The 25,573-nt window shown below is 41.0% G+C and overlaps 2 protein-coding genes across 3 annotated transcripts; both read right to left on the reverse strand.

Annotated features, from left to right (window-relative positions):
• Positions 1-96: 96 nt before the first annotated feature.
• brpf3b (bromodomain and PHD finger containing, 3b) lies at positions 97-9,773 on the reverse strand. Its single transcript, XM_084552982.1, has 13 exons — positions 9,218-9,773; positions 6,620-8,175; positions 6,214-6,370; positions 5,935-6,066; positions 5,631-5,759; positions 4,722-5,034; positions 4,135-4,428; positions 2,856-3,452; positions 2,293-2,371; positions 2,119-2,207; positions 1,923-2,017; positions 1,678-1,832; positions 97-1,443 (listed from the first exon to the last, which is right to left on the reverse strand). The coding sequence occupies exons 2-13, from the start codon at positions 8,149-8,151 to the stop codon at positions 1,260-1,262; spliced, it is 3,756 nt and encodes a 1,251-aa protein (XP_084409108.1). The 5' UTR covers positions 8,152-8,175; positions 9,218-9,773; the 3' UTR covers positions 97-1,259.
• A 1,282-nt stretch (positions 9,774-11,055) lies between these two features.
• Positions 11,056-24,826, reverse strand: mapk13 (mitogen-activated protein kinase 13). 2 transcript variants are annotated; one of them, XM_084553182.1, is made up of 13 exons: positions 24,633-24,826; positions 24,156-24,331; positions 21,842-21,971; positions 21,667-21,725; positions 20,652-20,757; positions 20,172-20,201; positions 17,647-17,694; positions 17,343-17,457; positions 16,674-16,745; positions 16,038-16,117; positions 14,850-14,928; positions 14,238-14,411; positions 11,056-11,885 (listed from the first exon to the last, which is right to left on the reverse strand). In XM_084553182.1, exons 2-13 carry the CDS (start codon positions 24,266-24,268, stop codon positions 11,800-11,802), a joined length of 1,092 nt encoding a protein of 363 aa, XP_084409308.1. In that variant the 5' UTR covers positions 24,269-24,331; positions 24,633-24,826; the 3' UTR covers positions 11,056-11,799. The 2 variants fall into 2 exon arrangements, with proteins under 2 accessions (XP_084409308.1, XP_084409307.1); XM_084553181.1 differs by lacking the exon at positions 24,633-24,826 and having other exon boundaries at positions 24,156-24,496.
• Positions 24,827-25,573: the final 747 nt, after the last annotated feature.

The following is a 25,573-nucleotide window of genomic DNA, read 5'->3' on the forward strand; positions in this document are numbered from 1 at the left end:
TTTCCAATTGGAAATAACATCATCCTGATCTAGAAGTCATTTAAGTACGATCTGATTTTTGATTTTAGAAAAACAAAACACAAAAATTCAGGTAAGTATCCCAAATGTTGTTTAATAGAGAATCTATTTCCCAAAATGAGGAAATACTGGTTACAGACAAAATATTTGGTGAGCAGGTAAAATATGCAGGTAGAACAAGCTTATGAAGGTGTATCTTTCCATTTTATAAAATGGGCCTCTCTGTAATAAATAGGATCCTCTGGGGGGTCAGCAGTGAGTGGTGTTGGTTGGTCTTGAGTAAAATCAACATAAACCCAACACACAACATCGTCTGTTAAAATGTTGGCTGCATGTTCTTAAAATCTCACACCATTTCTTTTAAATAAGATTTAATCGTCAATTTTAACCAATATAGCTTTATTTCTATAGTTCTTTCTTCCATAAATAAATTATTTCTCTCTGTATCAAAAAGAGAATTCAAATATAAAGAACAACGGCTCATTGTGTTGTATGCTCCAAACACACATACATACACACACGTGCACATACACACACACAAACGCGCGCACACATACACACCACAATGAAATTACAAGCTAAATACACTGCAGCAAGTCAGGAATTATTTTATCTCCACAAATATACACAGCCTCGCTTTGCCCCTTGTGGCTTGATTGCAATACGCATTTAAAAACAACAACATTAAATTAAACAGAGTCTGATATTACACATACATATGTACACAAAGTGTGCCTTAATAATATACAAGTGTCTCTGTAAAAGATTAAAATGTAAAAAGCTATTGTATAAAAGATGGCAGTGATCCATTCATTAGTCTTCTGTGGTTCATATAAATACGTCAAATCTCTTTTCTGACAGTTTGATTCCTTGGCAGTAGCATTATACAAAATAGAGGGGAAAATCTTTTACATTTGATCCAGAAACACAGCTTCAACACATTAGGTGGCGTAAGCAGACGCCGGCTTAATGACTGCAGCGACACGGGACCAAAAGGTAACTTCATTCACATCTGGAGTTTCAACAATGACACAAAGGCAAACACCAGTGCTCTGAGTCAGACACTAGTGGTTTGGTAATGAAATACAGTCCAAGACTCTGTGCTGCCGCAACAACCTCCTCAGACCACAGTGTGAATATAAATTCAGTTGGCTGTAGGGCTCGGCCCAGCTGCAGCGTTAAGACCAGAGAGAAATGCATAGTGGCTGACTGTGGGTGCACACTGGGCTCACAGCTGCCCTCTACAGGTAGTTGGAGGCCACAAAGCCGTGGCTGTGGCTGACTCGGCTCTGGTGGATCATGGCGCGGTCATACGCCACCTGGACAGACTTGCGGATGCTGGACTTGCGGCCCTCCATTATGCGCAGCTTGTCAGCTGTGTCATCTACACCCAGGGGTGTCAACTTGTCACGTGGAAGCCACTGCCTACAAAAGACATGAGAATTTAGACTGTTAGAGTGTACTTTCAATGGCTTTTAGTTGCAATTATTTGTATTTTTATTCAAATTTCATTTCCAGTAAGTTTCAAAATTAAAAGGAAAAATAACCGATTTACCTTATTCTGCATCTTATTTTCACCATTATGATCTGTATCTGACCCCTGACCCCTGTGGATCTATCAAGAGCAGTGCATAAACTCTGAGCATGTCTGAAACTCACCATGTCCGCTTGTTGTCAAAGAAAAGCACCAGGTAGAGTCTGTCATTGGTCTCCTCCTGCCTCTGCTCCCCCAGATGGAGGACATCTTTGGGTGGGACAGGGATGGGCACCCCATTGTGCAGCAGGCCCTCCTCTGGCATCTCTGGGTCGATGATCTAAGTCACACGTTTCATCAGAGAATTTCAATCTACACCATCTCTGGCAGCTCATATTAAATTGTCATAATAGGACAAATATGCAATTACCAAAGCAGGATATGAGGGATATCCCCGACACTTGGCCCACACCAAGTCTAGAGGCTCCAGCTCTGTCTCATCCTCAGATGTTTGACTACTGTTGCCTTCAAAACAACAGCATACACTCAAATCATTTCATGAGTACGAAGAAAACAAACGGGACAATAATGCATTTTAGTTTTGGGAGAAAAGAGGAAGAAAGTACCAGTGTAATCTGAATCTCCATTGACTATCTCCAGGAAGGGAACTTTGGAAAGAGCCGGTTTACCAAGGCTCCGTTTGGGTGGTGACTTGCTGTAAGACAATGGTTTTGTATTGTCAGTATAATGTCAATCACCACCAAAACCAGAAAAACAAACACAGATACACCAAGTCTTACATTTCTTTGTGGAGGACTGGGCACGGGCTATAATCAGAGTCAGACCCACAGTCTTTGTGCTTGAAGCCGTTGGTCAGCCCTGAAAGGGAAAAAAAGATATCAGAACAGCTGCTGAAGTTACGAGAGCAGGAAGAAAACAAGTCAGACAAGAGAAAATCTAAGTAACAGCTATCTTTGTTCTGGTGTCAGTCACAATGAAAACAGCCCAGAGAACTGAAGCAAGCAAAAACTATTTTCTATGCGTGATCAGGAAGCTTTGTTCCCTCCAAGGAATGTAGAATTGCTGAAAGTTTCATTTAAAATATGTAATTAGTATTAGCTTGTATCCATGAGCACGGTGAAAACTGTTCTATTGCGAAAGCAAGAATCTCTTTACATTATTTGTATTCAGGATATTGAGACAATCTTCTGCTGGCTCATAACAAATGTACAGTCAGCACATTCAAAACCCCCATCAACATGTGATCATTGGCTTGACTGGTCATTTCTAAAACAACTCTCTGAGCAGAAGACTTTGGGCTAAAAAGCTGAGTTTAGTATCTGTAACTAAGTGTACTCCTCACCACTTTCCAGTGTATGATTTGGCGTCTTTTCCAGCTCACTATCTGAACACGTGCTTCGACTGGGTGTCCATGGTTCATTGAGAGTGGGAGGTCCTGGGCTTTTCTGTGGCGTCTTGGTTGGAGTGGATAAAAGGTTTGAGGATGGAGTGCTGACAGTGGAAGTGGGCGTTGTGGGGTTGTTACTCTCATCCTGCAGTCCTTTTCCATTCACCAAAGTACCGTCTCTCTCTCTGAACACCTTAGCTCCATTCTTTGCCTTCTTAAACAATACGGAGGTTCGTCGCCCGACTCCCCCAGTGGTGGGCCGTTGGGGGATGCCGACTTCTGGTAGGCCGTTAGTCACCGCCTGCCCTACACTGTGCAAACTGGGAGGTGGCGACACAGACCGCTCTTGTCTTTTAGTGCAATTAATGTTCTCTATGGCACGGTTTGAGAGGTCACTGTCCATCTTAAGGCGCTTGCAGGCCCAGCTGGGGGACCGGGGCTCCCCTGTGATTGGCCGCAGCGTTGGAGGCTCCAGAAGTGCGTCCCCCTGACGTGGAGGAGGAGCTGGTCCTGTAGGTTCCAGTGTCGGGGGTGATGTGGATTTGAGGTCTTCTGAAAAATGAGGAGATAAATGACATTCAGTTTCACTCAGCAGTTATTTTGGATGAATGTCCACTTAGTATGTAGTGTGATGTGGTGGTGTAGTATTCACGCTGGAAAATGGGGTCATTTCATCATGATTTACATTTCATTCAAACACTCTAACTACAGCCCAAAGGGAGTTGAGGCATCCGGTAGATATGAAGGTCCTTATCAAGACAAGTGAATAAAGAACTTTGCTCTCACAACTGTACACCGTCAACATGGTGGCATGGTAGTTTTTTATGACTCAAATCACAGGTGCGCTGCTGTGGTCTTCTACGGTGGAAAAAGACCGTTTGACTGGACTAGCCTGTAGTCAGAAGTGGGATGATATGGCATGACTGTACGTGGCCAATGGAGACTGGTGAGTCCATGAGAGTGATGCACAGAAGAGGTGCAGACACAGAGTGCACTGGGAGAGAGGAGTTGTGAGGCAGCCATGGCTAACAAGACTCTGTGGGCCCCTACTTACTAGACTGGAGACAGTGGGGTGGTTGGGGTTGGTGCGTGGGGGGGACCCTGGCTCAATTACCTGAGGACAATGTTCTGTTAGCTTATGTTCACAACTGGTCTCATTGTAAAAACTGGCTTTTAAAGGTTCATGCATTGGCAATTTCATACTGTTGAAACGTCACTGCTTTTCACTGCCCACCTTTGTCCGAAGACGAAAGGCCGTTTTCTGGCTTGCTTTCTTTCTCATCCTCTTCCTCGTCATCGTCGTCCTCGTCGTCTTCTTCTTTTAGACGTCCATTGTGAAGGCTGTTGCGGGGGTGTTGGCCCTGCCTGTAGCGAATGCTGTTGATCTCGCGACGAAGCAGGCGGATGCGTCGAGTTCGGGCGCCACTGCATCGCATGGATGTGACAAAGTCTAGCTTTTCAAGCAGCTCCTTCAGCTGTTCATCCACTGACATGTGAAGCCGGTTATCTGGATCCAGCACACTGTCAACTGAACATAGGAAGGTGTTAAGGAGTGAAGCTAGCATCAAGATAGAAACAAATTCTTTGGTACTTGGCCAGTGACACATGATACTGGAGTCAGAGAAACAACCATACAAGAAAAAGATGAAACCGTTATGTATCGCTAACCCTATTCCAATACAGCTAATGTGGTAAATCTCACACCTCCATCAAACCTACCACTTCCCACAGGAAAAAATCTTCTCAGATGAAATATTCACTAAATACATCCATAAATACTGGAGACATTTAAGTGTCTGGAGTACCACCACTGTGACTTACCATCTTCCCAGGTGCAGCTGTAAAAGTCTCTTTTCTGAGGTGACTCTGGGAGGTGCATGCCAGTGTCCAGGTCCAGTCCAGTGTTGGTGGCTTGACGTTGGGCGTGCCGCAGTATGGCCCCCCCAAGGTCTCGAAGACGTAGCGCTGACCGGTGGAACACTGTGTCCTTGGCGTTGTACAGGAGACAGTTTGACACCATCAGGTTGAAGTCGGCTTCCAGGTCAGCCACTGAGCGGTAGGCATGACTTTCCAGCTTGGAGCACATAGTGGAAAAGTCCATTGGCTGGGTAATAAACTCCAGGTAGTCTGGGACCTGAGGACAAGAAACTCCAAACTTATTAATGGGAACGGATGTACTTTGAAAAGTAAGATATAAAACATTTTATGTGTAAAAACTGCTGCACACAATATGTACAGAGGGCCTCAAGCCCTTTACTTTATTGCATCCTATAAATTTTGTGTGAGGTGCCATTTTGGGAAGACTGATTCAAGTTAATTGAGCATGCTACATGACTCACATTAGGAGCTATGTTTAGTTCACAAGTGGAACTTAATTAAGATTAGTTAACTTGTTGCCTTGAATGGCATCTTCTCCATAGCAACAGTAGCCAAGGCTTATAGGTTTTGTAATATTCAGAGCTGCTGTGCTGACCAAAATGACAAGACTTTTAAAAACTGACTGACTTTTAACAATTAAAATTCCAAAATGAAATGTATGAGACTATATGAGACTATATGGATTTTTCACTGATGGAGGACTAATGTATCTTCTATTGTCTGAGGTGCGATGTTTAAGAAACGGTGAGTATGTCATTAGCAGCACACCACTGGGTCTACCCTCTTCCCAGCACTATATAAACTGTGCATGTGCATCTGAAGTCAGCGTGAGAAACATAACAAATGTCTGACCTCCTTGATGTTGACTGGCTCTGCAAAAATCTGGGCGGTATCCTTCTCCTGTAGTTGGTCCAAAGTGGAGCGGAGCAGCATCAGCATCGGGGTCAGCTGCATTTCCAAGGCTGCTTGGTGAACTCTGACCTGCAGTACAAATCAGATGATATGTATGTGATGTAGAAGTTGCAACCACAAAGAATTCAGACATTCTTCTTCCAGAGCAAATTTAAGATATACAGAACCTTGACCTTCCAGCATCTCATCTGAATAAATGTGAACCCATCCAAGCCTATAAGCATGATTCTTCAGTGTACATTACCTGCTCCCGTTTGAGTTTCTCCCTCTTGCGGATGAGCTCCACCAGCAGTCTGGCTTTTTCAAGGTCATGCCGAAGCTTCTGCCAGTATCTCAGTGCTTCTCTTGCAGCAGAAATCTTCTCATCCACTTCAGGCTACAAAGTACAGCACATTTTAGAATTTGTGTAAACACTCTCAGAGACAATTGGATACACTGAATAAATCATCATAAAAATTGTAATCATCAGAGTACAGACATAGCTACAGAGTGCCAGGATTGTAGTTGTGTGTCCTGCCCTGACCTGTTCAGTGTTCCTTTGGGATTGGATGTTACAGTGCAAACGCCGGACCAGTGGCACACCATTCCTAGACTGACGCTTCAGTAACCAGTAGTTGTGCAGCCTCTGCATGAACTGGTTTTTCCTCTGCAAGAGTATTCCTTTGCAAATGATATTCAGTCTGTGAGGAAGAGGAAGACACAGATTTGTCAACATGACTGAGTTCAATTTGGCATCGACACTACTGAACAGTTTCTGTAACGGCAGACTTGTGCTTCTTTAAATTTGACAGTAAATCCAAAAATCCCAACAAACAAAAATCAGCAATATGATTCGATAAAAACCCTCTCTGTGAAATGTTTAGCAAAAAATATGTTTAGTATTTGTTAACCAATAACAGAAACAAATTCAAAATAAAACATAATCTAACCTGCTTGTTGGTATCTGCGGCACTGTCACTTGTGGTGAAGCATTTTGTTGCGCTGTTGGCTCTGTATTTTTCTTCCCTTTCTTTTTATCCGTCTTGGCCTCATCGTCAGACTTTCTGCCTTTTTTCGGTGTAGTTGGACCATCTGTATAGGCACTCCGACCTCTACTAGCCCTTCCTCTGCTGCCTACCACTCGTCCTTCACTCTCCTCATCTGACGCAGTCTCTTGTCCTGGTGGAGAATGAGCCTCACAGAACGCTGTCTTCTTAACGGAGAATGTGGTCCCGTTGGTGTTTGTTTCTCGCACAGGGTCTATCTTCATAAACAAGCCAGCCCGCTGAGCACATGTGACATGAAACGCAGTGTAACAATTGGCCTTGTGGCACTGAATAGAAGCACCGCGGCCCTTCTGCTTGCACAAGTAGCATGTCAGTTTCCAGCGTGCTGGGGGAATGTTATTTACCCCTTCCACTGGTTCCAGGAACACTGTGTTGGCAAAACAGACTTCGGGAATCCATATTGCACAGACAACATGTGCCCAGCGGCCATCACTCGTTTGTTTAAAAGCACCGCCACGGTTTGGGCACAGAACACAGTCAACAGGTTTCTGAGGGGACTGAAGGCAGCAGCGGCACAGCCACTGGCCCTCAGGGATGTAGGGCACTCCATAACACTCCTGGTGCACAGCCAGGTTACAGGAGTCACAAAAGAGAATGACGTTGCTGTTGAGACACTCGTCATCCAGGCACACGCAGCAGAAGGCATCGTCGTCAATAGTGCTCTGAGAGGGTGCCCGGCTGCGGGCTTCTCGATATGCCTCCTCCTCCAGCCTGTCCACCAGCAGCTCAAATGTGTCTTGCGAGACAGCTGAGTAACCCTCTGATGTCCGGCCAGCATTGACCATCTGCAGCCAGACAGTATCCTCTTCATCCATGTCATATTCCGCCTCAGCTTCTTGCTCCTCAGTTGAGCGTTCAATGTAACGATAATATGCAGCAGGCAGAGGATCTGCCTCAACTGGTGCAAAGGTTTCCAGCACACGAAACTTAGGTTCGGGGAGGGTCATGTGGTGATAATGTGATGTGTTTAGCTTTTCAGGCGATTGAGGGTTGGGGCAGGGGTTCTTGGAAGGTGGTGGCGACTTGACAGAAGAACATTTGGATTCTTTCCTGCGGCCCCGAGGCGTGACAGGTTTGCGGGGTGTTTGCGCACTGCTTGTGGGAGGTGATGACTGCTCGCTGTTCTCTTTGTTGCTGTTACACTCGCTAATGTCCTGTGCCATCATCTCATCTTCACTAATGACCTCCAAAGGCTCCAGGATAGAAATGCGGTGGAGCCTACCATCCAGTTCCACTTCCACCACCTTCTGTGCCTGGGCATATGTCAGGGTTTCTCTGCTTGGAGATGCTTTGAGGCTGTAAGGGGATGGTGATCGCTGTCGGGCGGCCCCACGCCCACCAACGGTCCCATGGGACTTTTTGACATCCTCACCATCCCCTTTGGCCACTTGGCCTTTTCGACGTGGTTTCCTCATGGGCCACCAATCACACTTTCCCTCCTGTTGGTTAAAAAGGAAATAACATGAGATAACTGCGGCGGCAAACTGTAAAAAAAAAAAAAAAAAAAAAGGGTCACTATAAAAATGTATATATAGATATTAGAATATTGATTTGAGGATGCAACACAAACTCTTTAATTTCTATCTCTCCCTAATAATAGAACACACATGGCAATTCCTAAAGTTACAAATATGATATTTTGCTATTGTTTATTACATAAACGTAAGTAATCACTACTACAATAAGGCAATAAGGCAATATTATTGCCTTAACAACACAGAAAAAAATAGAACCAAACAGTCCTAATGTCTTGACACATTAATCAATTAAAATACTGCAGTGTGTTGATATTGTGGATGCTCAGTATCACCAGTAGTGTAAACATTCCTTCACACACCTCAAATTTGGAAACGTTTGCCCACCAAATACATATAAATGGATAACTCGGTGCATTGACAGCTGATCAACTATCAAGGAGAGGGTTAGTTTTTGCTGTCCAAACAAACATGGTCAGTAAAGAAACTCAATATATGTATTTGAGTTTATATATTATGTTGGTGGCCGCTAGCAGGGATAGCCACAACACAGCGGTCACAGCCAATCAGCTTCCAGAATTGTTTGACTGATCCATCCCAGAACCAATCAGCTTCAAGAATATCAAGGTCTCACCAGATCAGTGTCCTTATTTCTGGAGTAAAATGTCAGCCATATTTACAGTTTTAAAACACTACTAAAAGCTTTACTACAGTTTAAATCTTAACACTAGTTGTGTATGGTTGAAGCAGCGGATTTCATGTTCTTCAGTCAGCAGTAATGTCATGGTAGTCTGACATGAAACTACCGTGAGAAGTAAATATATCAGCTAGCTAGCCTGCTAAGTTTGGGAGATGAGCAGTAGGCTACTAACGTTAGCTGAATTTTTATTTTTTAACGCTGACAAGATGCAAAAGATAATAAACTGTTGGTAGCTAACATGGAGATCAAAGTTCGAAAAGGTTCAATAACAAAGAAATGGAAGTAGGGCGACGAATTTAATCTTACCTATTATGGCAACTGGGTGAGAAGAGTAGCTCGACTGCCGGCGGTCTGAAGCCGCCTTTACAGTAATGGTTGCCTAGCCAGGCGCCTTACTTGCTATACTCCTGAAGCTAACAGCTATCGGTAGCCAGCCACAGTTCGCTGCTACAACCGGTGTATTTCGCTGTTTTGCAGCGCTTCCTTTTCTTCACAACACGGCTTTTGGAGGGCAAGCAGATAATTCTAAAGGCGTACTGGAAACAGCAGCCCTAAATGTGCATTAATAACCTGAGAAACAGCTGCTTGTCGACCCAATTTTGCGAGAAGGAGAATTACTAGCTCCCTTCGGCTAGTTGGCTAGCTATTTGGAGTCCAGGGTATGCTAAATCGATATTAGCCAAAGTAAAAACACAGTACTTCCGGAAACAGATTTCAAAATAAGGTCCCATCACTAGTTTGAAGACGTAAACATTTAACTCCAGTAACACTCAATATTATTACATTTGAGTGTGGCCGAATACAGTGATGATCTTGTTGTTGTTCATGCGAAACACACCCTAAAAATGTAGTTGCCATTCAAAGTGCTGTAGTCATCAATACAAAATTTTGTATTGATGACTACAGCACTTTGAATTACTGTTTGCCCAGTTTTGGACTCATAATGTTTAGGACCCACACAGTACAAAGATACTACAGTACTTCATGTGCATTCCTGTGTTGTAACTACATTTAATTATTTGTTCCTGTGGTGTCTTATTGATCCCTACCGTGACACAATGGCCATTTACTGGCAATATCTGATCTTCATACAATCAGCCAAATTGCATACAATGATCAACGTTCAAAATGATCTAAATGATATCAAACTATGTTATTTATTTATCTGGAATAAACTGTAAAAAAAAAAAAAAAATTGTAAAAATGAAATAGTTGGGCAGAATGAGTTAACGTGTATATCATTTTATTTTGAAAGGAAGGACCCCACTTCCACTGTTATGGTAACCTCTGGGCCACTTTGCAAACAGCACATTGATACAAGTTCAGCTTGGCCGTGTCCTGCCCCCTTGACGTCACGAGGCCATGATTTTCGCGCGCAAGCTTCTCATCATGGTCAGTGACAGATGAGTGTGATCTTTATGCATCTATGCAACAACTCACAATGTCTACACGGCTTTCTTTGGAGTGGAAATGTAACACATGTCCTGTTACTCCATGCACACAATCAGATACACGTACATGCATGCTCAAGAAGACTTTATTGTGCTGCATACAAACATATAGAAACCATCCCAGCTTAAGGGAAAAAGCAGTATTTCATATTTGTATTTGGGCAGCAATGTGTCCAGAGCAGGATTATATTTCAAATGAACGGACTGCTTAACCCTTAAGAATGGATCTTGCCTCATGCACATGAGAAAGCAGTCCTTAAATGTACCAGTCCAGTCGAGTACATTTTTATGCAATGTCATTCTACAAATTTGGTGTGGGCTAAAACAATTTGTATGTGTAGGATGAAGTGTGTATGATGAGACAGCATAGCAGACATTTCAGTAAGTATGGAACAAAAAAAGTGATCCACCATGATCATCATACACACTGTCATGGGCTCTTATTGTAGCAAGCAATTGTTACATATTGCACATTCACACAATAGGAGGTAATCTTTTGGAGCATCTATGGCAAAATTCCATCTTAACAGCCATAAACTACATAAATATGTTGGCAGCATATCCAAATGGTTTTTTTTTTTCCATCTCAAGACTGACCTAATTTTAATAAAGAGATAGGTTAGTTTAATCTACCTGATACAGCACAAGTTCCCTTTTGTACCAAAGAACAAAACAAAAAAAGAAACCGTCATGCACTGTCTTATTGTTTAATTGGAAAACAGTATTACAACAACACAATTCACTGATATTGAATGTGTAACACAAAGGTCAACCTACGTTTAGGAAACAATTAACCTGGCATAGCAGTCTGGGAACACACCATTGGGATGATATTATGAGGCGTGTTTCAACCGATACAGAGAGAAAAACAAATCCTCTGCGTCATCTAACTAATCAGAGCAACAAAGTAGGTGACATTAAGCGATTAAGGCATTCTCAACAAATGACTTTATTGCTCTTCAACCTGTTAAGTTATTTCGCTGTCAGTATCTTCTAAAATGCAGGCGATAGCAGCCTTTTAAAAGCCCGCCTTGTAAACAAAACCAACTCCATGGCGAACAGATGACCTGTAGGACTACATCGCAGTTAATCTTCTGTCTATCACTGCATAAATCCCACTGAAATGATTTGATTGGTCCGGCAGATCTGCTGGAGTATAATCAGTTCCCAACAGAGCGACTCAAGACAAATTTTCCTCCACAAAAAAATTGCAGAGAAATTGGTCTGACTTTCCAGGCTAGAAAACAATTGCACATTACTTAATAAAAAGATGGGATAGTTTTTAAAATAATCACTCTTCCTGAACATCTACTCTAAATCTAAACATGTCCAGAGTAAAATAAAATAAAAGTGAATCCAGGGTTGGACCATACAAGGGCACCATTGGTCATACATTGTGTAGGTTGGGGCATCGTTAGTTACATGACATTCATTGGGTCATGGAGACATAGTCAGAGTGTTTTTCCTCTTGGAGTCCCGCCGGGGGAATGGCACAAAGCTTTTTACTTCTTTGAAACATAACCCTATAGGAAAAAGAGAAAATTTTTTTTACTTTGTGTGCATGTCTGCAAACCCAATAATTATTTAAACAAAAAACTATTTAAGATATATTTGCACATCAACTTTAATTTATTTTCACATTAGCTGAAGCCTGGCAACACAATGTTTGTGTAGTTGTAAATCATCCAATGAGGCCAACATGGCAAAGAGGAAAGCAGATCATTTAAAAAGTGTGATGGTAATATGGTAATACTGTTGCACCGTTCACCTTGTCTGTAAGTTACTAATCATTCTCATATAATATAAAGAAAAAGCTGTCATCCAATATTCTGGTCTGTAACTATAACACATACACCATGTGAGCTTCATTATTGACTGCACATAAATGATGTATTTGCACCCCTCAGAATTTTCTACATTTCTGCATAAATATGCATCAGCAGATCAGCATCATCAGCAGATTTTCACACAAGTCCTAACAGTAGACAAAGAGAACCCAATCAAAACAAATGAAACAACAATATTATGCTTTCAGGTATCAGATAGGTGCAAAATTAAGTGTACCTCTAGGATTACATGTTTATTTCAAGGCCAAATTAGAGTCTATCTGTTCAGAAGCAGGGTTTCAATGTTAATACTATGGCGGTCCGCTCGGGTCTAATTTACTCTGCCATGGTCTCACAACGAATTGGAAATATTTTTGCAGGTTTCAAACAGCACTTGTTTTTCCTATTGCTCCCAAAAGCATCTCTCCCTCCCTCCCCTCCCCAAAACCGTCTTCCCCCAGACGCTCCACACACACAAGTCACTCACCTGTTCTGTACTGAATTTAAACTGACGGAGAAAATGGCTCGGAAACGACACGTAGCATGTGAAGCTATTTGTGTTGTTCATTTATAAAAATTGACATTACCAGCACTTGTTAAAATCTGATGTTTGTGCTATCGAGTTTAGACCATGGAAATGTTCAATTATTTAAATAGAGTTGGTCAAAACCCAGAGACTCCAGACGTAACGTGAACTAGCTTAACTTTATAAGAGCTAGCTAGCTAGCTAGAACATGGAATCAACAAATCCACCATCAGAAACATTATGAACAAATGGAGGAGATTTAGGAGGAGTATTACCCTCCACAGGAATGGTCGACCAACAAACATCACTCCAAAAGCAGGACGTATAATAGTCTGAGAGGTCACAAAGGAACCCAGGGTAACTTCTAAGAAACTAAAGGCCTCTCTCATCTTGACTAATGTTAATGTTCATGACTCCACCACAGGAGAACAAACATGGTGTGCATGGCAGAGTGGAAAGGACAAAGACACTCAAGAACATTTCTGCCAAGAAATCTTGAGGACTATTAGGAATCTGTCCACAAAATGTTTTGTGGACAGATGAGACCAATTATTTGGCTTAATGTCAAATCTATATTTCATTTGGGGTCATGTCTGGAAATGAAACAACATTGCATTCCAGCATCAAAACTTCATCCCGTCCATGAAACTTGGGCTGGTAATGTCCTTGTTTGGGCCTGTTTTGCTGCATCTGGGCCAGAACACCTTTATATTATTGATGAACCAATGAATTCTGAATTATACCAGCAAATTCTAAAAGAAAATGTCAGGATGTCTGTCCATGAGTTGCATCTGATGATAAACTGGGTCATGCAGCAAGACAACGAATCCAAGCTCACAAGTCGTTTTACAAAAAATTGTTTCATTTGTATGATTGGGTTCTCTTTGTCTAGTAGAATTTGTGATAAAATCTGCTGAAGTTTTAATAGGTGGTTTAGAAGCTATGGTGAAAGTGCAGACCCTACGCAGACAATGCGCAGACTGTAGCGTCATAGCTGACGTGCACCTCCCCAGAAATGTAACTACATGCCGCAGCGACACAGACCGCAAGAGCTGTGATTAGTCCACTTAGTAGTAGCGTGTTTCCGCTTTAGTATTTCTGGCTGCTTCTCCATCTCCGCAATTTTCAAATTGATTGTTTGGGATCAATACAGATGGAACACATCGAGGAAAGGACTCGTCTTCAAAGAAATTTCAGCAAAAGTTTCAGCCGCCATTGTTGAAAGTGAAGGAGAAAGTAGAAATAAAAATGAACCCGACTGGCAACAAAGACGCAGCACTGACTAGTGTTTGGGTGGTGTTTTTACAGTGTGAGCCCGATTGACGAGCGCACAAGTATAAATGGCTTGCATCGCCACAGGCTATGTGTGTAAGTTAAGGCGTCTATGTCCCTCAGTACTCCAGAGCAGCCTTAAGTCATTTTTAAGCAGAAATGTAGAAAACGCTGAGGGATGCAAATACTTTTAAGCAGCACTGTATATCATTACATTCTAATAGTGTTTGCTGATTGTTTTTGTTACTTACGCCTCCACTCATCCAGGGTCAGTGTTGCGTTGTCATGGCTGTCATCGTATGGCGTAGGCTCAGGTAAGTCATCTGGGTCCCGTAGGCTGTCGAAGTATGGGTGCTCTAGAGCTAGTTCGGCCGTGAGCCTCTCGTCTCCATCCAGAACCAGCATCTTCTCCAGCAGCTCAATTCCTAAAAATGGTCAGTGGTAAACAGAAAACAGCAACTTGATCAAATATAAAAGCCAGCAAACTGAAATATCCAGAGAATGCATGTAATATATTTATTGATGTTAGTCATATGGCAGGTTGGTGCAACCTTTTCAGAAGACGAAGATTAAATTCTGTTGATAATAGGCACTGCCAGAGGTATCACTAAGCGAATTTATCTTGTTTTTGACCTAGCTGACACTGACTTTTTATAACAGTAAATGGAACAGGGTACAAGCAAAGACATTATCATCATTCTGACAAAGAGAATAGCAAAACTGACATTACATCTGAAGAAAACAGACAACGATCTCCTGACCCCAATCTCTTATGATGGACTGGCACGGTAGACACTAGCAGAATGTGTCTTTTGTGGGATAGTGGGTGAAGAGTGGAAAAAAATGGAAGCGGTTGAACTCACCCTTCAAACTGGCTCTGGGAAACAACGTTGAGAAATCTTTTCTGGGATAGCGAGGGAGGGCCTTCACATAATTTTTGGCCTGTTTTTAGAGATCGAAATTATGCAGAATATTTAATAGTTTAATTTCAGTAGACACGGACGAAAATTGTTTAATTAACATGCATTTCAACTGATCCACTTCTTTGTATAATCTTAATCTATGTAAGGTAATGCCTACACTGAATACAACAGGAAAACAGTAGAGCCTGAGATGTATATATATCGACCCATACTATTGGGCGTTATCGGCCTATCAAAGATATATGGGTACTTGACTCCAGTGTTTACAATACTCTCAGCGGTACTGTCAACAGAATCCTATCACAGCTGAGCAGATGGTGGTGTGGAGTCATCTTTACGGTAAGTTACTAAATACTTCCAAAAATACATTACTGGAAAGTGACTAAACAATGACCCCATCATTTTCCCTTTTCAATATACTTCTCTAAAACTCCTTCCAAATATCCTGTTTTGTATAACAGATCCAGAGAATTTAAAAGGCCAACATACAATCAGCTGAAGAAATAATTTGACAAACACACTGAAATCACCAGCCTGTCAAAATGACAAATACTTAATGTAGATTCTGATTTAAAGAAATCAACAGAAGCCCACACTGAGCCACTCATGGTGTTGTAATGCCATCAGCAGATCAGGTCGCAACCTAGTGCACATAATATTCCACTCATTACACTGTGACCTTAACAAATGTCTTTGTTTTGCCCTAAGAAAATGCTAACATCTAACATCAATTTTTATGTCTTAACACTGCCTTCATTGATGCCCAGACTTTTCCTCTAGTGCCACCCTCAGGGCAGATTGTACATTTCACTACCGGCAAAAAATTCCAATATGACATTACTGTATAATGTAATATATGTACCTGAGAGGTTAATGCTGGTTTCACAGGTTTCAGTGAACGATTTAGTGCAATGTGGTTCAAGTGCTTTCAGAGAGGTGAAGCACTTTAAGTCTCACCTTGGGCCAAATCACTTAATGCTTGCTGTTTGCCTAGTTTTTGGAAATTTGTCAAGTTTAAGATTGTGAACATGAGCAAAACTTTGTCGACCAGTAAAAGAGAAAGCTGTCAAACTCTACTGTCATGACATACCTGCATGTTTATTACACACATACTGTAACTTGTCCTACCTCTGGCGTGTCCAGCTTCTGTATGAACTCTGGTCCAGGCACGCCTGTCACTTTCATGATCTGAGTCAGCTGGTCCATGTCTGATAGTAAATGGGTCACAGTCAAGGATTTTCAAACTTGTCCTGAGGGTTCAGTGAGTAAACACTGGCCTCAAAGCAGGCCCATAAAACAGAATATTAAAGTAAAATGAAAGCTGCTTGGTGAAACAGTTTTATTTGCTGACAGCCCTTATAAATCAGTAAAATGCATTGGAGCAAAAAAAAAAAAGGAAAAAAGAAAACAAAGGAAAATATGAAAGGGATATAATGTATGTGATATAGGGGGAAAAAACCCACACTGGATGTTGCCTCAGGAAACATGTTGCTATTAATAATTGTAATATACTGTTAATTGCCTTTTGTGGTCCATTTTATGCCTGATTTATTGCGCTCACTATCGGATAAAACCTTTGCTGTTTAATCAAGCAGCTTTCAATCTCCTTTATTGTTACGATGGTTTTATGAAGTGATATTAAACCTCAATAGTGTCATTTGAAACTCATGCAGTGTGTTTGCATCTCTGTATAATGAAACTCATTATTTAATGTCACACAAGCTTAAAAAGTTGAGCAAAAAGGCCAGGCAGATGAAAGGATACAGTCCTTCCCTTTGAAAAGAGTTTTTCCATTGATCATTTCTGCCATGATGCAGCCCACAGACCAGATGTCCACTAGAATAAACACCAAAGAGACATCAGTGAGAACACAAGCAGAACACACACACATCACTAAGAGTGTTTTAAGATTAGCTGAAAGCAGTAGAAATGAGGAAGGTGGCATTTGTATGCCAGAGCTTAGTTCCTATTCACAATAGAGAATCAATCTGTTATGCTGCACTATCTGGTGAGTAATTCCTATCCAGGGTGTAAACATGTCAGAGCTGCTTTCTGTGCTACATTCTTCTCTGTAGAAAATGTTTACAAAATGAAAAACAGCTTTCTCCTAAAGAAACATAAATCCTGGGAATGTCAGCTTCATTGCAGTGACAATCCTGTCATTGAGTCTCAGCACTATCAAGCTGCTGTCAGACCCATCTGTGTCAACTGCTAACAAATTATAGAAAAAAGGCTTATTTTTCAGGAAGACAACTGTGCAACTTCAAAACTGGGCTTCTAAAACCCGCTGACCTACAAAGTACCATTCAAGCTACATGTAAAGTGTGATGTTGGGATGTTTTCACACAACAAACACCAAACAGTTACACCACCAACTTCTCAGACGATAGCGAGGATGGAGGTAAGAATATGAAACAGCTACAATTGTCTTGCCAGTCTGGGTGTAGTGCATCCAGTTCAGAATGACCTCAGGCGCCCGGTACCAACGCGTCACCACGTAGCCTGTCATCTCAGCGTCAGTACTGCGAGCCAGCCCGAAGTCCAGGATCTGCATTGGCAGCAAAGAAACTCATCACAGTCTGGAACATGTTCACAATATCTGTACACATAACACAACGAGTTTCTACATTGCCATTCTTGGAGCCACAGAACATCACCTGGGGATTCCTATTATGTTTGATGCTGCAGCTGCTCTATAATTTAAGGTGTTTTTGGTGTGATCCTTAGAAGTACATACCTTCAGTTCACAGTCTTGATTAACAGCCAAATTTCCAGGCTTAAGATCCTGCAAAACAAAATGAGTTGAGTGACGGTTACTTAGCGCAGATGGTAATTAACAAGAAATTACAGTGATTGTGCCGCTAATAGCTTTAGTGTTTGTAGTTCCTGTGGTCTAACAAGGCTCACGCATTTGCCTCAATGCATGAATACTCCTTTTAAATGGAGATTCAGTGGTGTGACTCAACTACAAGCTGACCACACTGCACACCGCAGCATTTTAAATACTGAGTCAAATACTGAGACATAATGTGTGATGAAGTGTGCCACCATCAGCGAGTATTGATAACACCTTAAATGCTATGAGAAAGAGTAATAGCAGGCTAACACTCATTTCGGCACTATTTGCATAATGGATTACTATGTTAAGATTAAGTATCAAACATGTAAAAAATAAATAAAAATAAAAAAAATAAAAAAATCTGGATAAATGCTCAGGACAAATCTTTATCCCAGAGTAAATATTAACCTTGTTGTAATACAAGGAAAATATTAAATAATAAGCCGTGTGGAGTTAAATGCTGCACAAATTAGGACTATAAGCCTTCCCTGACAAGAATAAAAAATAATGTACTATGTCATTTTTGTCAGTATTCATATTTGTGTCTCTGGGAGTCCAGTAGATAAAACACACATTAACATCTGCCTGATGTAGGGCGTATCTCAACTTCTTTAATGCATTAAAGGGCTAATGTGTAGGATTACCGGGACCTATTAGAAGAAATTAAGTGTAGATAAAAATGTTTTCATTCTTGTATAATCACCTGTAACAAATGTACCATTGTGTTTTTATTAGCTCAGATTGAGGCCTTCATATCTTCATAGGGAGCAGGGAGTCTTCCAAAGAGCCCGCCATGTTTCTACACTAGCCCAAACCAGTCAGAGAGAGGGCCTTTTGATATTTGTTCATTGACATGGTGGCAACTGTTGGCTCTAAACGCTTACAAAGCGTAGTGTGAAGTAGAGGTGTTCAGGTGCAATCCTCACGCAACATCCCACTATAGTCTACAGACTGGTTCTTTAAGACCTGGGTTACTGTTTGAATTTTCCAACTATAAATACGTGCGTAATTTTGTTAGTAATAGATTAACGGTGAGGCAGAGGGCAAATATAAGCAAGCTTTAGTTCTCTGGATATGAGACACTTTTTTGGGATTCTTAAAACACAACAGGTCCCCTTATACTTGTTGCCAGACTAGAGACTTCTGCCAAATCAAAATGGCAAATTAAGACATTAGATAACAGCTTTTTAGCAATAAATCAGTGACACTGATGTTACTGATATTATTATAAACAGTAAACATCCATTTTAGTCACAGCAGGACCTTCACTGAATGTACCACACTTCTAAACACTACTAAACACCACACTAAAATCAGCAGCGATTTTATTGCAAATATGTCGTAGCGGTTGGCTGTATTTATGTCACAAAAACAATGTACACTGTTCCTTAAACGGTCTGACAAGCGTCTATAGACTCATTAAAAACTGATCCAACCAGTTCGTAAAGACGCCGCTCAGACACCTGAAGTGCACGAGCCACCAGCACTTAAATATTTATCATTTACATCTCCATTTACACGTGATGATTGAGACTGTCCCATCACCTGCACAAATGACACCGCAGCATAAAGATTTTAAGAACATTGATTATAAATATATTTCATGGCAAAATATGTACTTGCAACTGGACACACAGGGACGATCACTTTCATGGACACCAGTAATTAACTATAATGTTGTAGATATTAGGAGATTACTCATGATACAGGTTTAAATTGAAGAATCCTTCTATAAATGATGAAAGCTGGTTGATGTTTCCTTACCCAGATCAATTCATTTTACCTTCATGGTGAATCAAAACCTATATATAAAGCTATAGTCACTGGATCTGTTATTTGTCTTGGTATGAAGCAGCACAAGCTGAAGTATCAAAGATATCAAAGATACGGTCTGATACTAGATTTACTCAAAGAATGGTCTCATGTATCACCACTCATGGCTGTCCTGAGATAACTTCCTGCTCCTCACAGCAGATATAAGAGCTTTGAGTTGGCCGTCCAGAATGAGTTCTGGGTCAAGCAGGGATTAAGCGACCAAGGCAACTGGAATTCACCAAAAATAAGTGCTGGTATAACCCTACTCTACTTTCTCATGAACAAGTCTTGGCACTGCTGCTGAAAGGTGCGGCTTAGCGGTTCTAGACATGCAGACAGACATCAGGGGAGTTATCTCATCCTACCTGTTGGGACAGGGTTATCAATGACGAATTAAATAAACACTTCCAAATAACAGGACGATGCGCATGTCTCCAGTTTGAGACAGAAGAATGTGTAGTGCTGCACAAAGTACTACACACTTCATTATTCTCTTATTCCCTTCTCTTCCCTGCACAGATCTATTCATCAGTGACCAAAAAACAGCTCCCAAAACATTAGAACTCAAATCTCAGCTCTCTACAATGACATTTTCGACTTGTACTCACCCTGTGGATGATTCCAGCTTTATGGATGTACTGCAAAGACAGAAATTTAATAACACATTATTTATGGCATTTTGTGTGTATTTAATACACCTGTTTATATGACAGTTTCAATAAAATGTCTGGTTGCACTACAGGCTTGCCTGACAACGCAAACAAAGACAAAGACACTAAATTCAAGATAAAGCTTTGAGAGGAGTTAAAGCAGTAACCTACGGCATATTATTTTGTTATACTGAAGTGTATTACGTGCTTTGTTCCAAATGCTTCTACATTATTTCATAATTCTAATTTAAAAAATGACTAATTTAAGGCGCAGCAGGTTGGCACTCCACTGCACCCTTCAGTTTTTTTGCATGTAATTATTACAGTAGGATTCTGGCATTATTACCTTGGAACACATTCAGGGGCTATAATTATACTTCTCTTTGAATGTTATTTGCATGAATGAAAGAGTGGGAAAGGTTAAATTCTCTGGCTCACCCTGAGGCCACAGAGCATTTGGTAGACGAGAAACTGGACTTTGTCTTCAGAGAGTTGACCCCGCACCTTCGACAGGTCAGTAAACATGTAAGGCATCACCAGGTAGCTGAGAAAAAGAGTCGGAACGAGGCGATATTGAGACAGACAGTGAGATGATTATCTCTGTCAAACAGTCCCAGCGCAATAAAAGAGGGCAGATCACAAGGAAGGCACAAGAAAGATCCGCCCTTTTACTCGACAAACCATTACTTTTACTACTGTTCCTGCTCACACCCTGTTAATGCTCTAATCCCTGCCTTGTCCTATTTTCAATGAGGAGATTAGTGTGATTGTGTATGCTGAGATAATTCTCGATTTATGGTGTTATTCTTTCTACCAAAAACAAGCTTAATAATACTAATTCCCCATGTTACATGCATTGATATTTTTATTGATAAATGAGAAATTTTATTATTGTACTTCATCCAGTGTCTGTAAACCTTAATCACAGTTCACCGATAAAATGAAAATTTCTCTGGTGGAAAAATCAATAAGATTAAATTATGACAGAGAACCACAAAACTCACATCAAACTATTTCTTCTGTTCACTGTGTAATTATTTACAAAATTAATTAACCGTAAAGTGAATTATCTACTTTGGACGTCCCTGCCTGGTGCAGTTATTCAATTCTTCAACATTGATTTCATTAAAGGTACATAATACTAGAGTGATATTTGACAGTGTTTCCAGACGGAGGGCTCTGTCACTGGCATATTAGTACTTTTCCTGAAAAGCAAAAGTTCAAATACATTGTTAAAGTTTTCTTGAGTCATAAAATGTTGCAGAGGCATGTCACAGCATGTCAGAATAACCTGATCTGCTCCAAAGAAGAGCATGTAGGCTTCCAGCGCGGTAAAAAACAAAAACACACTGACAAAATTTCTTGTTCTCAGTCTTCTATGAGTTCTGCAGATAAGTCTTCAGACCATGCCTTAGCCAGAGGGGTTTGCTAATATGTTCAAAAAAATACTCACAAGTCCTGGAAGCCATCCAGGCCTGAGGCAGGAGTAAACACGTCAAGAAGTCCTATCACCTGGTTGGAATGAAAGAAGAAGGTGACAAATACAAAACATGGAGGAAATGACAGCACACAGTCATAAAAACAGTAATGAAAGTAAGCAGGAGAAGTACTGGGTTCAACCTACTCACATTTTCATGCTTCATGTGTTTGAGAAGTCGGAGCTCTCGGTAGGCCCTCTTAGCAAAGATCTCTGACTGGAAGGGCCTGTGGAGCTTCTTGATGGCCACTTTCTCTTTAGTCTTCTCATTTGTTGCTGAGCTGTGGTGAATGATAGCATAACAAGTCATTAGCTTGGTGCTGAGTCTGCATGTACTTTCTAGTTTCACTCCATTTTTTACACAAAGTAGTCAGAAAGCGACAGACAATGGGTGATTTTGTGGTTTCACTCTCAGCTAGAAGCTTTGCAAATGCTAAGCAAAGACATTCTGAGACAGAACTGTACTGTACGTGAGAATCTCTCTTTCTGACTGAGTGGTGGTCTGTTGTAGCCTGTAAATGTTTGGCTACTGGCAATGTGCACGTTTGCGATGATCTGCAGGGCACCAAATCGTAGGAGGAAAAGCTTGTTAGGCTATTTGGAGCCACATCCACCAACACACATTACACACATCCCTTGTGCACAGTGCAGTTGACAACAGTGATGCAGAAACGTAGGATAGTTGTACACGCAGCAGCTGATCAGTGCCAGACACACATCTACAATAAATGCAATCCATAAAACTGTGATTATGTTTCTGTTCATTATTTCTTTCTGAGACTGCAGTATCCCACAAGACATGCAATTTGGTTAAATTATAGTTAATAGCAATAGCACTTCATCAGATGGTGCTTCTTTTAAAGGTCAGCCATTTTAAACTTTGACAGATTATAACTCCCACATTACAGGGCTTAAAACCTTGGAAACATAATGTGCTGGCTGAAATAGGCAGATCTAGCAACAAGAGCTCAAAGGGATTTTTTTTTTCTCTTACGAAAGGACTCCTAATTTTCCCTGTAAATGGAATAAAAAACTAAAATGAAGCAAGGCTTTACGCCAAAAGCAAACCATAACTGATTTCATTCAGCATCGGTAAAACGTTAATATCTTTAATGTGGTTTGATGACAAGAAGAGTTTGTATTTATATTAAAACACATATTACACATGCTTGCTTTTTAAGCGTTGTTTTGCTGTAGACTAAATATCTTTTAAAAAGAGGTATGCATTGCAATTATCAGATTTGACAATCATTTATAGTGGTAATATTTTAGGTGGTAAAATGTGACATTTTCAGCTTTTAAGACATATATGGTATGTATGGTTGGGGGCAAGTTAATTCAGTTTATTCATCAACAGTTTTACTACAGCCTCACTGCAGCTCACTTTAGATTAGAGATAAGTCTAGGGGGGTGGTCTAGGGGGGTGGTACAGGTCTACCCCCCAGACCAGGCACCCCCACCCCATAGCAACGACACTACTTGACGGTAGCAGCCATCCCCAGCAGGATGCAGCCTGACACAGACACACACACAAAAACGCTTTAAGAACAACTAAAAGGTCAACACCTTGTGTTGTGTCGTGGTACATGTCTAAGTAACATCCACATGAATGCCAGGTCCAAAAGTTTCCCAGCAGAACATTGAATTGTCACGAGATGGACAATGATATTTTCTTCTGCTGTCAGTGGTTTTAATGTTGTGGCTGATCTGTGTCTATAATATTAAAGTGGACCACGTGAACGCTTCCCCCCAAAAAAAATTTTTTGTGATGCAATATTACCAATAAACTCTAACACATCAGTCACAATATCACAACTATAATACAAATGTATCAATCAATAAAAAGCATTAGATGACTTAAAGATTTAGTTTATCTCGTCTTAACAACATAGTAGCTAATAGGTAACCTTATGACTCAGCATCTCATCCCCTATATCTGTGTAGGTGTAAAATGTCATTCAATTTCTGTATCATATAAGTGTATAAGTTATGAACATGTAAATACACATCAGTGCACAGACCAAGAAAAATATATGTTTCGTGTATTTGCACAGATATTATTAAATGTGCAAATCAATCTTTTCTGTGGATTTCACCGTGTGTTACTGCACCTTACATGTACACATGTAAGTGGAAAGTGGCCATCTTTAATACAGAACTTCAAACTGCAACATCTCCTCGGTTACTGAACAGGTAAACACATGGTTGTTATGGGATCTAGGGGCTAAATGAGCACTCATGATCTTAGGATGTGTGATATCAAGATGCCAGGTGCTGACTACAGTGTTGACAGTGTGTTGGTGCACAGGATAGAAAGCAGGCCCACCATAGACGTACGAGTGCACATGCTAACGTCAATTTCTGCTGGGCTCAAAATGAGCTCCGTTTACACACAGCCCAGTCCCAGCTACGACACACATACACACACACTGCATGCAGCGTACAGTAAACGACAAGTCACTCACCAGACTGAGCCGTACGCCCCTGTGCCTATCTGTTTGAGACGCGTGTATTTCTCCGGGACTTCCCACACCGTGCTGTTGATTTCCTCGCGGTAATAATGTGGCTGAGCCTCCATGATGAAGAGGAGAAGGCGAAGCTACAGAAAAAACTTCTGCACCCTCCCTCTGTGCGCCTGTCACTTTATCAGAAGGTAAAGCAAACCACTGCTCAATTACGTGAGAATATACCCTACATCCTGCTTCCGGCAACGGCTTTCAAAATAAGATGCCGTAGGAGTTGCGCGAATAGCCAACGGCTAACATGTTAATGCTGTGAAAATGAACTGTAGTCGTCTCGTATGACTAGTTGCTGTTTGTTTTTTCATCCTGAATTGAATAAATGCTAAACATTTTCTGTATATGTATTATACCAGGACTTACGCTATGTTTTTAATTTTTTTGTTTTTCAGATTTTGTTTTACATAAAACACGGACTCCAACCTTTAAATTGAAGGCCAATCTCCAAACTTCCTGTCTGATCCTGTTGTGCACTTTACACAGCACCTTGGTTTCACGCTGTCTGTAAACAACAGTCTGTCTGTCCTTAAGATAAGTAGCCTGGAAAACTACTCATCATACATCCTTATGCAGGCTTCCATTTGCAGACAAATCTTTCATCGTCCAAAGTTCCACACACCCCGAGGAAAATCACTTAAACACTCCCCCAATGATGAGATTCAAAGAGTGAAAAATCCGACGGCTTGCTTGCTGAAACATGTCAACATGACTCGTTATGCTGCCACCCACACATGGTAGGTGTTAGTTGTTATGAATAATGGCTGTACGTTGCCAGAAGTTTATGAATCATGACAGCCTACAGCAGGGCATTCACACTTACAGGCATTGACAACATGTAGGCTACTCCCGTTTGGAAAATGGATTCATGAAGAAAAATATCAATTTTTGTTATACTGCCTTTTGCTACACAACAGTTCTCAATAAAACTCTGAAAATCCAGAAAATCAACAGATATCTACAACGTCAACAAGGTATGTCACATGGAGCTGCTCTGCTGCCACTTTGTAAAAGACAAACCTTTTGAATTTAGCGCTTCTGAATGGGATGTCATTTATTATCTCACAGTGATACTGACATATTTCACTTTTCAGTATTGTTCTTATCAGTTCTGCTTTTTCTCTGAACTTCTGTGGAGCTTTATCTATCTGTGTGTGAGATAACAATGTTGCCTCAGTTTCATGCGGGCTTTAAACTGAATCTCACAACAAATGCACATTATGTAAGAGTGTGTTTGGAACTGGGTGGGTGTTAGGGGGTTATATGAGTGGCTAAAAACGGCAAGGTGGATGACTTAGTGGTTACTTTGAAAGGGGAATTTGGATTTTTTGTATGTTTTGTATTATATAAAAAGTTTGTCCATTTGA

This window comes from Chelon labrosus (genome assembly GCF_963514085.1).
Source record: "Chelon labrosus genome assembly, chromosome: 10".
Classification (NCBI taxonomy): Eukaryota; Metazoa; Chordata; class Actinopteri; order Mugiliformes; family Mugilidae; genus Chelon; species Chelon labrosus.